At 40.7% G+C, this 14,061-nt stretch overlaps 1 protein-coding gene across 4 annotated transcripts in view; it reads right to left on the bottom strand.

The window, feature by feature from the left end:
- ZNF385B (zinc finger protein 385B) overlaps positions 1 to 14,061 on the bottom strand; it is a 242,035-nt gene that overhangs the window by 16,411 nt on the left and 211,563 nt on the right. For all 4 annotated transcript variants that reach the window (XM_050916808.1, XM_050916810.1, XM_050916811.1 and 1 more), the window contains one exon: positions 12,644 to 12,806. In XM_050916808.1, the coding sequence (XP_050772765.1) occupies positions 12,644 to 12,806 (163 nt within the window). The remainder of the gene's footprint in view (positions 1 to 12,643; positions 12,807 to 14,061) is intronic.

Genomic DNA, 14,061 nt, shown 5'->3' with positions numbered 1-14,061 from the left:
AAGGTGAGAGCCTGGATGAGAGTTGTAGTGGTGAGGTTGGATAGGAAAGGGTGCATCTTAGAGATGTTATGCAGAAAGAATCTGCAAAATTTAGACACAGCCTAGAGAAAGGACTGAGTTGAAGGCGATGCCCAGAGGGCTTTGAGTGACATGCAGGATGGTGGTGCTGTCACAATAATTGAGAAAGGAGTGCTGGGGGTTAGAATGCTGGCGGGAGGGGGAGTGTAGATGAGGAGTTCTGTTTTAGCCATGTCGTGATGGAGATGATGGCCAGACATTCGCAAGGTGATGGCAGAGAGGCAGTCCAAGATTTTAGTTCAAACAGAAAGAGATAGGTCTGGAGCAGATATGTAAGTGAGTTTTTCAGCAAAAAGACGGTAGAAGAATTGTTTCTGTGGATGTGAAGACCCAGAGATAAGGTGTAGAGGGAGAAATTAAGAGGACCAAGAACAGAGCTCTGTCCAAGTACTCTGTGGAAACTTGAAAGCTTATCTTTTTCACCAGCAGAAGTCGGTCCAATAAAAGATATTACCTCACTCACCTTGTCTCCATAATAAATTAGAAAGAAGTAAGAAAGCAATTAAGTCATTAATAGTTACATTCTTTACTGCATTCATAAGCACCCTTCTTACATCTCCATATCACTCAAAAACAAACCAAAAAAGGAACAGAAAAAGCATAACTACATTACTCTCCTTGGCACTCAGGAAGACAAGTTAGCCAGTTTTGATAAGAGATTCTGAAGTAATTATTTTCTGCTCTCTCCATTTTCTCAATATGGAGAAAATAATGGGTGTAGTCAGCATATCTACAACCTAACCAGTTATGCAGTGTAGTGAGAAGTGAGTGAGAGGCCTGTAGGGCTCTGTACTGGAAAAACAACATTGCAAATCAGCACAGTGCAATGTTTCTTAACATCTTGGCTACTTTTCATGTTAGTAAATATTTTTCTTCAACATACTACTTTGAAACAAACTGCCAGATTTTATTTAATTAAAAGGCTATTTTTGTCTGCATAGTCTAAGGACAACAATTTTGCTTAAAAAAAGAGTAGCAAATAGAAGCTAGAAAATGTATAGTATTAAATCTCAAATATCTTCGTAGACTGAAATAAGCTAAATACTTATTTTAGAGATGTTGTGGCTACATCAGAGAATATTTGACAGCTCTGAAAACATGGGAGTGCTCTGTAACTAAACTGATTATTTGATTAACCACACTGCTACTGCTAAAGTTGCTGAGATGAACTGTCATTTCCAGAAGTATTATCTGTTTGGACTTGGTACAGTGGTGATGTTGACACTTGTTAAATTCTGTGATATTTTATTTCTGATTCTGCATTCCAAGGTCCTTAGGCTACTTTCTTATAAAAAATTTGGCTTGTTTTCAGGATTTCAAATGATTTTAACTAATCAAAATATATGTATGCCCTCAAATACTTTTGTTTGAAAGTTTGGGTGAGTTTTGTACCAATGAAAATGGACTGGCTAGAGAGTCAGGAAAAGTACAAACAGCCACATGCAACTCTGCTACTGCACAATCTTGACCCACAATGTTCCCTTATATTTCAGTCCTGGGCTTCTCCTGAGCAGTGTGCCTATGGTGCTAAGTATTGTGGGGGTTTTGTGAGGAGTGTGAGTAGGACTAGGATATAGCTATGTAACAATACAATTCTCTTATTCTGTTTGTTGAAGGCAGGCTACAGGCCTCACTTTCCCATCACCCGTTTCCCTCTCCATCACCAAATAGATACAATGCCTGGGTTTCAGACTTACAACCTGCAAACCTCTGTGAGACTGTAAACTTTTCCTAGTTACTAGTATACCAAGGATTATTTGCCAAAGACTGAATTTCTGACAAAAAGCTACTGTAGTAGTTATAAGGATTTATTTTCAATTGAATCTAATCTCATACTTCATCTATCCACATGCAAATTTGCATACAGAGGGCCAGATTCTTAGTTGGTGTAAACTTACATTGCTCCATTGACTTCTATGGAGATATGTCAATTCACAACAGAAAAGGAACCAGTTCACTTACTAAAACAAACACAAAAACAACAAGCCAACTCAAGAGCTTAATGCACACTTATAGGTCTCTGGCTTTCCAGTGACATACCTCATCCATAGCAAAATAGGTTGGGAAGACTTTCAATAGAAATTAACACACATTAAGCCAGATTCATGTCCCTACTCTGCCAACACTTCAATGCTGCAGAAAATATGGTGGATCTGCCCAAATGAGGGAATACCATGGCCACCGTTGGTATAAGGTGCATTCCTGGGGTAAAGTATGAAGGTCAGGGGGTGTTTGTGTTCTAGGGATACTTTGCTGGTGTGGGGAGCTGGACAGAACTTAAAACCACCTTTGTCTCTCACCTTCCTCAGCTGTACTGATGTATATTGGCTACAGCTGAAAACCTACGCCAGGCTTGGGAAATTATAATATAGAGTGGACAAACTAGAAATACTGTACCCAGTATTGTAGACTTTTTCATTGCAATATATGGCTCACATATGGGCAAAAGTAAATGTATTGGTTTGTTTAATCTCTCTTTTGCGGACACCAGATATTTATTATTTTGCAAATATTTTATATTCCTGTTGCAAACTTGGTCATATGGATTTTATAGGTACTGGAGGGGAAATTTTTTGCAATACTGCATGTATCTGTTCAAGCATACAATGATGTAGGAATGCTTAGAAAAAATATTAAAAGAATAAAGCCAACTTTTTGTATTACATCCAGGTACCTTTCACTTGTGTTAAAAAATGCTTTGGTTCATCTGCTAAACAACAAAAATAATGTTACCTGCATCTCTGAATCTGAAACATTTTACTGGAAAACATGTTTTACTTGCATTTGGGGCAAAACTAATTCTAAAATTCTAACCCACAGCTACTAAAATGATTGAAAACAATTAACGCCCCCCCGGGTGTCTAAATAAATGTAAGAAAGATGATGAACTGGCATTATGCATGCAAGTATATTCACGTGGGGCTGTATCTGAGCTCCTTACTCAGTACTTGCTCAGGCAAAACCACCACTGAAGTTAACTGTGGAACACCCATCTTCATTTCAGTTAAATGACACATGTAATTGTACATTCTCATTGACTTCAGGGGCAGTTTTGCCTGAGTACTGTAAGTACTGAGTAAGGACATCAGGATTTGACCCACAAACTGCATTTCAAATAAGCTGCAAATATATTTCCTTTATCTGGAAATAATGAGCAACTTTATTGCTTGTATTTACAGCTTTAAGGCTATAAGAAACAGAATACATTTCACACACTAATACTATAACTTAGTTTTACAAGCAGTTGCAGAATTAAAATTGGAGTGATAATAAAAAGCTTTGCATGTGATGTGTTTGTATGCCAGACATCTAAACTGCACTTTTTTAATGGTCTCCACAGATTCCATATACAGCTGTGAATGTCCCCACTTCCTAAACCAGGTTTCCACCCCCCAGCAACTACTAACCCATAGATATAAATGGGTTTGTTTCAAATGTTTAAGTCATTAAGGATGGTAATAAAAATGAACATTGACTAAAACAAACAAAATCATGGTGTGTGCGTGCGGGGGTGGTTGTGGTGGTGTGGTATTTGGAGCGTAGTTGCTATACTGACTTCATGCAACTGTAGGATCCCTCTTTGCTAGGATAATACTTGTGTTGGCAGCTAAGTCACTTTTACAGCCAAAAATGTGTAGCACAAAGCACCCACACAGCACCTGGGCCATTTGAAATTTGGAGACTAAATTCAATTACTGAAGTGTGAAAGAGGAATTTTAAACCTGTTTCAAGCGCACATCTCAGCACAGCCTTCACTATGGCAGAACTAATATTAGTCATGGGCAAAATTCTACTCAGTTTAGACTCCAAACTATTGGAGGTATTAGCACTCTGGCATCTCTACTACCTACACTCTGGTGATGTGATGAAACTAACTGCCTTGGCACCAAGAGTATAACCTTACTTCTCCTACTACTAACTTTTCCCCCTCAACTTTGCCCAGACTGTCCTTATTAGGTATAGATGAAGTTAATCTTCTTCAGGATTATTTTAGAAGACCAGTATTAGAAGCGCTAGTCCTATTCTAACGGAAAGACCCAAAACCCTCCATTTCAAATGGCCAATTACAGCCCTGGTAGGAGCAGACTTGACTTGGATTTCTTAAATTTTAAAACTTGTATTACTTATATAGGGGATTAAATTAATCCTGCCCAAACAGGAGCAAATGATATCCTCATTCATCACAGAGATTATCACCCTTTTAAGAAACAACAACCTGCATGAATTCTTTTCCTTTTGGGATCTTCCACAAGATTTTAGCCCATAAATTTCACCTTTCACGTTGTGTCTAGATCACCATTCTTCCCAAACATTTATCCTTTTACTTATCCACTATCCTCTTTTCCACCCTCTTTCTTCTTCCACACCTCTTTTCCCCATTTCTATTTTCCTTACTGCTTTCTTATTTAAAAATTCAAGCACTGTCTTAAACAAACACCTCCCCTCCCCCCCGGCAATAATAAACAGACAAGTGTGGTATACAGACACCATGACTATTGTATCAATTAAAATTATTTCTCATGACTATGACATAGTTTACCATTTCAATACATTGTAAGTACATTTTGGGATTGTTTTCAATCAGTTTTTGTTATTCTTAGTGTATTTGCCTGCAATAAAGTTGAGAAAATGGAATTTCTGGCAAACCCACAGAGAAGATATTTAACAAACACACCACACTACTATGGATAAGAAAAGCTGCGTGGGCAGGCAACCCAACAAAGCTGTTGACAGATTCAATATATAAATAGCTCCTTTGAAAACGCCTACCAAATTTATGAAGTCTCTCCCTATAGGAGCAAAGTCTGTGCTGTACATGCCATCGACAATATCTTTTACTATACACTATGAACACTGACATTGCTATTATGTCTATGCACACCCATGCATGGCATTGATGCAACTATAAATCTACTGTATTCCATAAAATAACACCGTAGAGCCAACTGCAAGTCTGTTCTGCAGTAGCTGGGGAAAGATTGGCGCACACTCTTCTCATTTTGGTTAGGGCAGTCCAGCTGAAGAAAGCATCTCTTCAGTCAGACTAATCATGTGTTTAAAGTTAAGCAAGTGCTTAAGGGCTGTTCTAGATTGTGGCCAGGCATTGTACCCAGACAGTTTCTCTTGCGGTACGTGACATATTATTTCCTGATTTTAAGACAAAATTATTTTATTTTTCAAATAGCAGACATGAGACTGGAGGCAGGAGTTTGAGGCATGAAAATTTCAGGCTTTTCAGCTTCCCACTGTTAAGAAGGCTATGTGTGTTGCTCTCCCCGGAAGTCATCTCAGTCTCCCCATCAGGTGCCCCTACCTTTCTTAGTCTTTTTCCTCTCAAATTACATTCCCCCTTTCGTGTTGTGGATGCTGCCAATGTTGTCCGCAAAGGCTAATGGTCAAGGAAGCAGGACATCAGTGCTATTCATACATCCAGTTAAACATAGGGTTAAGTGCTTTGCTGGATAAGGGCCTAAGAGCCTTAACATTTAACCTGTGCTATAGAGAATTTCCTGCTCCATGGGGTGAAACCCAACGAGTAACAATGAGTTTCTATTTTACAGAATCCCACAACCCCACTTCCTGCAGGACAGGTGGAGTTTAAGACTTCAGGACTGCAGAGATTTATTCTGCACGCAGCAGAACAGTACCTGAGCAGAGCAGCAGGGCTCAAGAAAAGTCACTGTTGCTTGCCTAGAGGATCTACACGGCTAGAGCTATCACTCTCCTATTGGATTCACCACTTTCATGATACTACCTTGAATGGTCCCTTAGAATATGTGCTAACTACTTATGCTAAGCAATGTGTTCCATCTTGCATTTACTTGGAGTACCTTTCTCAGACCTGAAGAAGAGTTCTGGGTGGCTTGAAAGCTTGTCCCTCTCACCAACAGAAGTTGGTCCAATAAAAGGTATTACCTCACCCATTTTGTTTCTCACATTGGTTTATAGGCACTTCTGCATGGCTAGTGCTCGGATTTCTGCACTTTTCATACAATGTTCCATCATCAACATTATTTATTTTTTGTATTACTGTGGTGCCTAGGATTCCCAGTCAAAGATCAAGACTCCATTGCGCTAGACGCTGTACACACACAGAACTAAGAGACATGTATGGATACTATATCACAATATCAGTGGCTTAGAATTTAAGGTTTGGATGATGTTTAATTAATAGGAGAGAAAATTCTTAAAGAATAAATACCCTGAAAACTGCCTGCACTTCAAGGCCCTGGTAACTAACAAGAAATAACCTTGAATTTACCAGAGCATACAGAATTATGTCCAACTGCAGAGGCCTTATTTTCCCCAAATTCACTAGGTTGTCTGGAGACTTATCACTGGCAAAAAAAGCCCCCTAAATATTGGCAATTATGCAGATACCCTCTTTAAAATGAGCAGGAAATTATGAATGGAGGTAAATATTCAGGTGAAATATAAGGATTTTGTTTGGATAATCCATTTTAAAAACACAAAGAGGCATATGGGAAGAGTTAAATCTTTACCTTTGGCAGAAAGATTATTTTTTAAGAAGCAACAGAAGTGACACTACTAGGGAGTGACCTGATGATGGACTTGTGAAATGTGAATTGAGGCCTGTCTCAGGACATCACACATCATTCCTAGTTTATGAAGAAATAGGATCAGTACTGAGAAACTGGAAAGATCCCATCACATCATGATTTCTGGAGGAAATGTGACTCAGCATGTTCAGTTCTACTACTTAGAAAAGTTCCTTGCAGGGTTTGAGCCCACAGGAGCAGCAGCCTCAAAGAGAGCTGAGCATTAGTATTTTGGGCTAGACCTGCAAAACAACTCTTCCCATAAATTTATCTGTTTCATGTCTAACCACTCAGCACAGATTCAGGCTGATGATTTTTAGATAGGGTTTGAGGTGATTCTGTGGGTTACACCTCACACTTACCTGTCTGCTTTTTCATAAACATGTGTGGCATGGCAGAATAGGGCAATTAGGTCTCCCTGCCCTGCTGCCCCCCGGATTCCACTTCTGTGGAAGGAAGCTAGTTGCTAGGTCTTTAAACCCTCACTATTTGTTGACATTGATTTATATTGGTTATTTCAGAAAAAGAGCTAGAAACTTACCTTAAAAACAAAAATGACTTAGATTCATCTTCATAGGGCCACAGGTTTGAACAAGAGACCACTGTGCCCCCTCCATCAGTGCCATTAAAAACTACCAGCCATATGGCCCTTTCTCCAAACATGATATCTCAAACTTCTGCTAATGTTCCTTAAGAGGACCAATTCTTCCACAAATTAATACTAGCTGGGAAGAGGGAATTAACCAGAGGTTATACAGTGAATGACTCATTTCATAACCCTAATGATCTAGAACATTTCCCAAATGAGGCCACCAGGGTTTTTTTCTGCGGCCACAACAGCCTCCTGGGTAGCGATTTGAGGGGGGGGGGGAGGGGAGAGAAAAGCATCAGCCCCTCCCACTTCTTCCTTTTTGCTCCTGGATGTGCTGCCCTGCACCGTCTCTGGAGACAGGTGGGGCACAACGCTGCAGGAGCAAGGTGACCAACCTTGGGGAAAGAGGATTTGGGTTGCAGGCTCCAGTGGTGGGACTTCAGGAGCCTGGCCGTGCAGCCCCAGATTCCAACTGTGCATGGGGCAGCAGGTACTGACCCCCCGCACCCTGGCTCCGGTCACAAGAGCGTGGCCTTCAGCTGTGGGGCTTCAGCCTTCAGCCCCTGGCTCCCGGCTCTAGTCCTGGACTCCAGCCATGCAGTGGTGGGCACTGGCCCCAGGTGCCGACGACCCCCAGCCCCAGCTCCATGGCAGTGGGCTCCAACCGCGGAGCTTTCAGAACCAACTTCTGACTCTGGCCGTCGGGCACCAGGTGCTGACCCCCAGCACCAGCTGTGGAGCTTTGGTCAGCGTCTGGCCCCCAGTTCTGGCTGGTGTGGCCCCAGCCCCTGGTGCCAATCCCCTGCCCCAGCTGCTCAGCAGCAGGTGCCGACCCACAGTTCTGTTCATGTGGTGGCGGGAGCTGGCCCCGGGTGCCAAGCCCTGGCCTTGCAGGCATGAGCACTGGCTCCAATCATGCAGCGATAGGCGCCGACTCCTGGCTCCAGCCACGCAGCCCCGGGCTCTGGCCTTGTGGCAGCAGGCACTGGCCCTGGCCACATGGCAGCAGACACCAGGCCCTGGCTCTGGCCACGTGACAGTGGGACTCATCACCCATCCTCATTGCTCGTGGCCCACACAACCTCCCATAGCCCCACATCCATCCCCCCCAACATTGCCCGGGGCCCTCGCTGCATCCACTGGCCATGCATCTATCCCACCATCGCCTCTGTCCCTTGCTGCATCCCCCTTTGGTCATCCCCCACTCCAGGGCATAATGGGTCCTGGGGCTTGCTGAGAAAAGTGATAAACACAAACATGCAAGTATCACTTTTCACAGCAGATTTACTAGCTATCTGTGAAAAGTGATACTTGTATGTTTGTTAATATCACTTATCACTTTTCATAGCCTCCCAGATAGCTACTAACTGCACTGTGATACTAACATATATACATATATCACTCCGGAACGGGGAGGCAGCATTACTTTTATTGAGTCTGCCAAAAAAACCCTACAAATATAAATTACAGGGATTTGGATGTGTATCTGTACATATGTAATTGTTTTTCCTAAACTTAAATTAAATCTTTTAGGAAAAAAGTGTCAATGTGGCCACCAGTGAGTGTTGGTGGTTGCACTCTGAGGCCACCAAAATTTTGTTGTGAGAACCCCTTACCAGAACAACAAAATTAACAGTAAAATTTCAACAGCTAAACATACAAAGGTCAAGAAAAACTGAAGCAAGCTAATAAGGATAAGATAATACAGGACAGAGAAAAGAACACACAAATGTTAGATATTCCTAAACAGAGGAGAGTTGGAGGCTCAAAAGTAAGTACCTCACCAAAGTATGATTCAGCTAGAACTCCAAACCTGTGGAATATAATCCACCAGTAACCACTGTTCTTGTATTCTGGCTACACAAAGCCAGATAAGCTCCACTGAAGCATAATATTGGCTTTTAATATCATGGTGATTAATGAACAGTGAATACAATAGTTTATTTTTGAGTCACACTATCCTATTAACACCACAAGAGGAGATTGTTGCTTCTCACAGCAACGGATTCAAAAAGTAGCATCATTCTCTAGGTCCAAATTCAGCCCCCTACATCTGCCTGAAATCATATTTACCTGCAGTAACCAAGTTCTCCGAGGACTATTCAAAATGTTTGAACAATAAGGACTGATGTGAATTTGCCTTTGGTCTTTTAGAGAGAGCGTGCACGCATGCAAGCAGTGTTTACACTGAAATTTCTCCTATGGTTGCGGTCACACCATCACAAACATAACCTACTGGTGAGTGAGTGCTTCAGGTCCCCCCCAGTGCCTGATCCATGGAGGCTGAGAGTCAGGCTGAGAGCCAGCGCTACCATTTAGGCAACCTAGGCAATGGCCTAGGGCGCCAGAATTTTTGAGGGGCGCTATTTCATGCCGGCGGACGGTCCGCTGCTGGAAAGGCTCCGGTGGAGCTGCCGCAGTCATTTCGGCGGACGGTGCGCTGGTCTAAAGGCTCCGGCGGACCTACCGCACTCATGCCTGCGGCAGGTCCACCCGGAGCCTTTAGACCAGCGGACCGCCTGCCAGCATCGCTGCGGCAGCTCCACTGAGCCTTTCCAGCAGCAGACCATACGTCGGCATGACTGCGGTAGGTCCACTGGACCCGCGGGGGGCGGCAAAATGGCCGTCCGCATAGGGCATCAGAAACCCTGGTGCCGCTCCTGTTCCTAGCTAGACTGTTTGGCTCTTTAGCTCAAGCTAGCTCTTTCAGCTCTGGAAGTCCTCAGTTCAATCTCCATTGTGTTGGCCAAGATGGTGACCATCACATAAGCACTAATGTAAAACAGGTCATTGGCAATCTACCACCGAAGTTTCTAACCCTGTTCAGAGGACATGTAGATGACAGTGGTAAAAGCCAGAGGTCAGTCTACATAAACACTCCCCATCCATGCTATGCTACCATAAGCAGAACTGCACTGATACAGCAATGGTAGAAAAATTACAAAACGGGTCCAAAAAAGAACAGAGAACCAAAGATGAGCAAAGAGAACTTAAAGCTATGCAAAACAAGAGAAATAGAGTTAAAGAGAAACAAAAATACAGATGCAAGCTAAGGGTCCCACATTAGGAATCTTTAAGACCTACTAAAATAAATGTACCCATAATACAGATCTTAAAAAGAACCCATCTCTCAGAGACAAAGATATGCTGAAATATTAAGAGTAAAAAAACAAAACAAAACCTATCACTCTCCAGATTCCCAAAGGCAACATAAATGATTCTCTCTGTTGCAGCAAACATACAACAAGGTAAAACCCACTCTAACATACACATTTTTTCTACTACAGTTTTACAAATATCACATCTAATAGATAGCATTATCTGGTTTTCTAGACAGTAACCTAATAAAACTTCCCTTGCATTTTCCCACTCCATCTCTGACTCAGTAACTCTGGGATTAGATGGTGATATGGTCATTGAAAGTATACTTGTAGAATCGACTGCTTCAAACAGGTTCCCAGCTCCCCACCAGGATCTTACTTGCCAAGTTCAGCAGAGCAAAGTCAGGCAGTTATGACTCCGCCTCTTCCATAGGGACCTGTACCTTTTGGGCTCATTTGTTCTTAGCTGCTAAGGCAGCAGTTCACTGATCTGCCATTGTGATTTATTCTGAATGCTAGAAAAACCTGCATTAGTGTGAAGTTGAAAGGTACCCAGGATATTTTTTTTAGTTCATGTTAACAAATAAATAATGATATGGTAACAACTTTGTAGGCTGGAGTCCCTTGTAGTGGAATTAGGGGTCTTAATCCCTTTCTAAAACTAGGCATGGATTAGAGAGCCAGTGGGTAAAGGCACATGGCATGAGGCAAGTATGCCTGGGACAGGCTTGTGGTCTAGCTCAAGCATTATACAAAATATCTCTCTACTGGTGGGCCCCATCTGCCAGAAGAAGGATTGGTCTTGTGATATATTGAAGGAGATTCCAACTCCCATTATTTGGACCCTTGTTTTGACCAACAGGGGGTCTATTCTTTGATTTAATTGTCATTGCTGGGATTAAAATTTGCTGGGTAACCCCAGGCTTTCGTCAAGTTTAATAAAGTTGCAACCACGGGCTTCTACAATGAAACACGTATGACAGTAAAACCTGGACAAGTGGCAGTAGAAATGGAGTGACAGGCTATTTTGACTTGAAATTTTCAAGCTAAACAGTAGATTCAGTTTTAGGGGTTTGTTTGTTTTTTAGTTTTACATTCAAGGAGAAAACATGAGATATTTTCCATTGCAAGACCTACAAAGTTAGAGTGCTTTAAAATATCTTAGCATTTGCACATACCTTTTGCAATTAAATTCTCTTTCATTGTCTAATTTTAGAACATGACCGGAACCTGCCTCTCCATTCACTCACTCTTCTCTTACTTCAGTTATATTGACCATTACTGTGTGCCCGCCATCTGCTTTATTGTTTTATAAAATCTTGGTTTTATTTATTGGAAAATGCTATCTGGGTTTATATTGTTTCACATGAAACCAAAATGTAGGCGGATTAGGTAAACCAAACTGAACCTCAGCCTTTTCAGGCTAAAGGCCCAATCCATGAGAGTTTTGCCTGTGTAAAGAATGCAGGATTGAGTCCTAAACAGCAATTAGCATGAGAATAAGTCACAGCTCCTGGGAAAAGGGTGATAAACAGTGGTCATGAAGGAAGCAGCAAACCTCTCAGACAAAGTCTATTGCATTTCATAGCCTGGAAAACCCTTAGAGGCTGCTTTCTACTGGATAAGGATTATACTAGTATTTCACACTGTGCCAGAAAGTTCAGTAAACAGTTCTGCTTTATTCAGCAACATATCACAGAGGGAACAGAGTAAAACTGAAACACTAACTCACACACACTAGGGTCAACAATATTTCTGAGATTACAAGAAGAAACAGCAGAACAAACAACATGGAAGCTTACGTGACGTTGTGGAAGCCATTAAAAAAAAAAATCTATGCCAAAAGGCTCCCATGTATTTGTTGAAGGAGATTTTTGTAGCCATAACTATCCTCATTTGGTTTGAGCAGGCCTCCCCTATTCAGAAAGGGAGTTTCGTGGAGACAACTTTTGCCCTCAAGACACACACAATGACTTCAATGGAAGCTGAATAGAGCAACTCTAATCTATTCACAATCACAAGTTTAGATGGCATTGGGACAATATGTTGCATATTTTGTAAATATAAATTTCACAGGAGAGTCTTATAAATATTATTTGAAATTAAGCCTCAGCACGCACTGTGATATAGGGAATGTTTCATGCGTGTTAAAGATGTTTTGGTACTAAATATCAAATACAATCATTCCTGTATAGCAAAGCATATTAGCAGTTTACAAAAACAAGTCACAGACCACTAATACTCAGTCAGACTCTCACACAAACACAAAAAAGGACAAGAAAAGAATGTAGAGAACAAAAATTGTCATTGACCTGATTTGTCAGAGATGTTGCCTGTGACTGGCGTGGCAGAGCAGCTTGTGTTAGCCTTTGCGCTGTCCTTGGAAGAACCAGCTTTTGGTTTATTTTTCGTTGCCTCTAGTGCTTTGACCTTCTTGGCATGTTTACTTCCTTTGTAGTGGGCCTCGGCCTGGCTCTACAAAGGAGAACAAATCAGGCTCATTTTTTGTACTTCCATATAACACAATGGATGATAATGTAGAAAAAATGATACTTTCAATAATAGGCACCATATTATTCCACCTGACAAACTTTAGTAGCACCTTGTTAATTATTTTCCAAAGGTTAACGTGTTTTATATATTCAGAGGGGAAGACTTGCATTTTGATAGATTTGAATGAAGAGTATGATCTTTCAGCACCTTGGAACATGAGGTTTCAAGTGTATATTAACATTGACAGCTGCTTATCTAACTCCTTTCTCTCATACCCAGGAAAGATTTAAACCTCTGCATAAATATAAACACATCCAATATAGAAAACGTCTATTTAATTTTTATGTGCTATTCCCTAATCTTTATTGATTATAGTTAGAAAGATGTATTCTATGCTGTAATGTAATTAAATAATCAATTTTGCTCCTTAACCTAGTACAAGAGTTATAAAGTATTTGCATTATTACACTAATACCAATTGAAATGCTATTAGTGTAATCATTAATAAGATTATGACTTCACTATTAGATCAAGGGGGAAGGGAAGAAAAAAAGAAACATAATTGCTATTAACTTTAATAGCTCCAAATGAAACATATGAAATGCATAAAATGGTTATCAATTTATGTTATATTTTATCAATAGTCCTGTAGAACTCTTTCCAAATCCTTAAAATGTTGGAATATGAAGGACAGGACAACCTGGAAAAGGTTATACTTCTTATTAGCTTCTTCTCTAAAACGTTATAAAATTTATACTACACAGTTCTGCACAAAATTAGTAGTGTAAAATAACGTCTGGTGTATGTTAGACTTTTGTCACAAAAAGTTATTCATGGAAACTAAGGGCGAAGTTTTCAAAGTTGCATGCCTAAAGTTAGGCACCTACATAAGTGTACTGATTTTCAGAGGCTCTGAGCACCCATTGATTGTACATACCAATCACCTATAAAAATCAGGCCACTTATTTAGACCCCCAAGTTTGAAAATTTTAAGCTATGGGTTTTTTTAAACACAAAAGCTGACTTCCAAAAAACTAGTTTCATTAACAGCCTTTATAGAATAGAAAATTGCTGAAATATCTTACATTTATACACAATCCATAAGATGTTTTAACATACATTTAAACATTATTTTTAGCAATAGCTTTTCATTACTAATGAGAGTATCTATTTGTAAAAATCAACCTTTTAAAGATTTTAAACTTCTGTTAAATAGGTGCCACTATTGAAGGACACA

The sequence above is a fragment of the Gopherus flavomarginatus genome, chromosome 10 (assembly GCF_025201925.1).
Source record: "Gopherus flavomarginatus isolate rGopFla2 chromosome 10, rGopFla2.mat.asm, whole genome shotgun sequence".
NCBI lineage: Eukaryota > Metazoa > Chordata > Testudines > Testudinidae > Gopherus > Gopherus flavomarginatus.
Note: the sequence above shows the minus strand (reverse complement) of the source record. Positions and strands in the feature narration are given on the sequence as shown.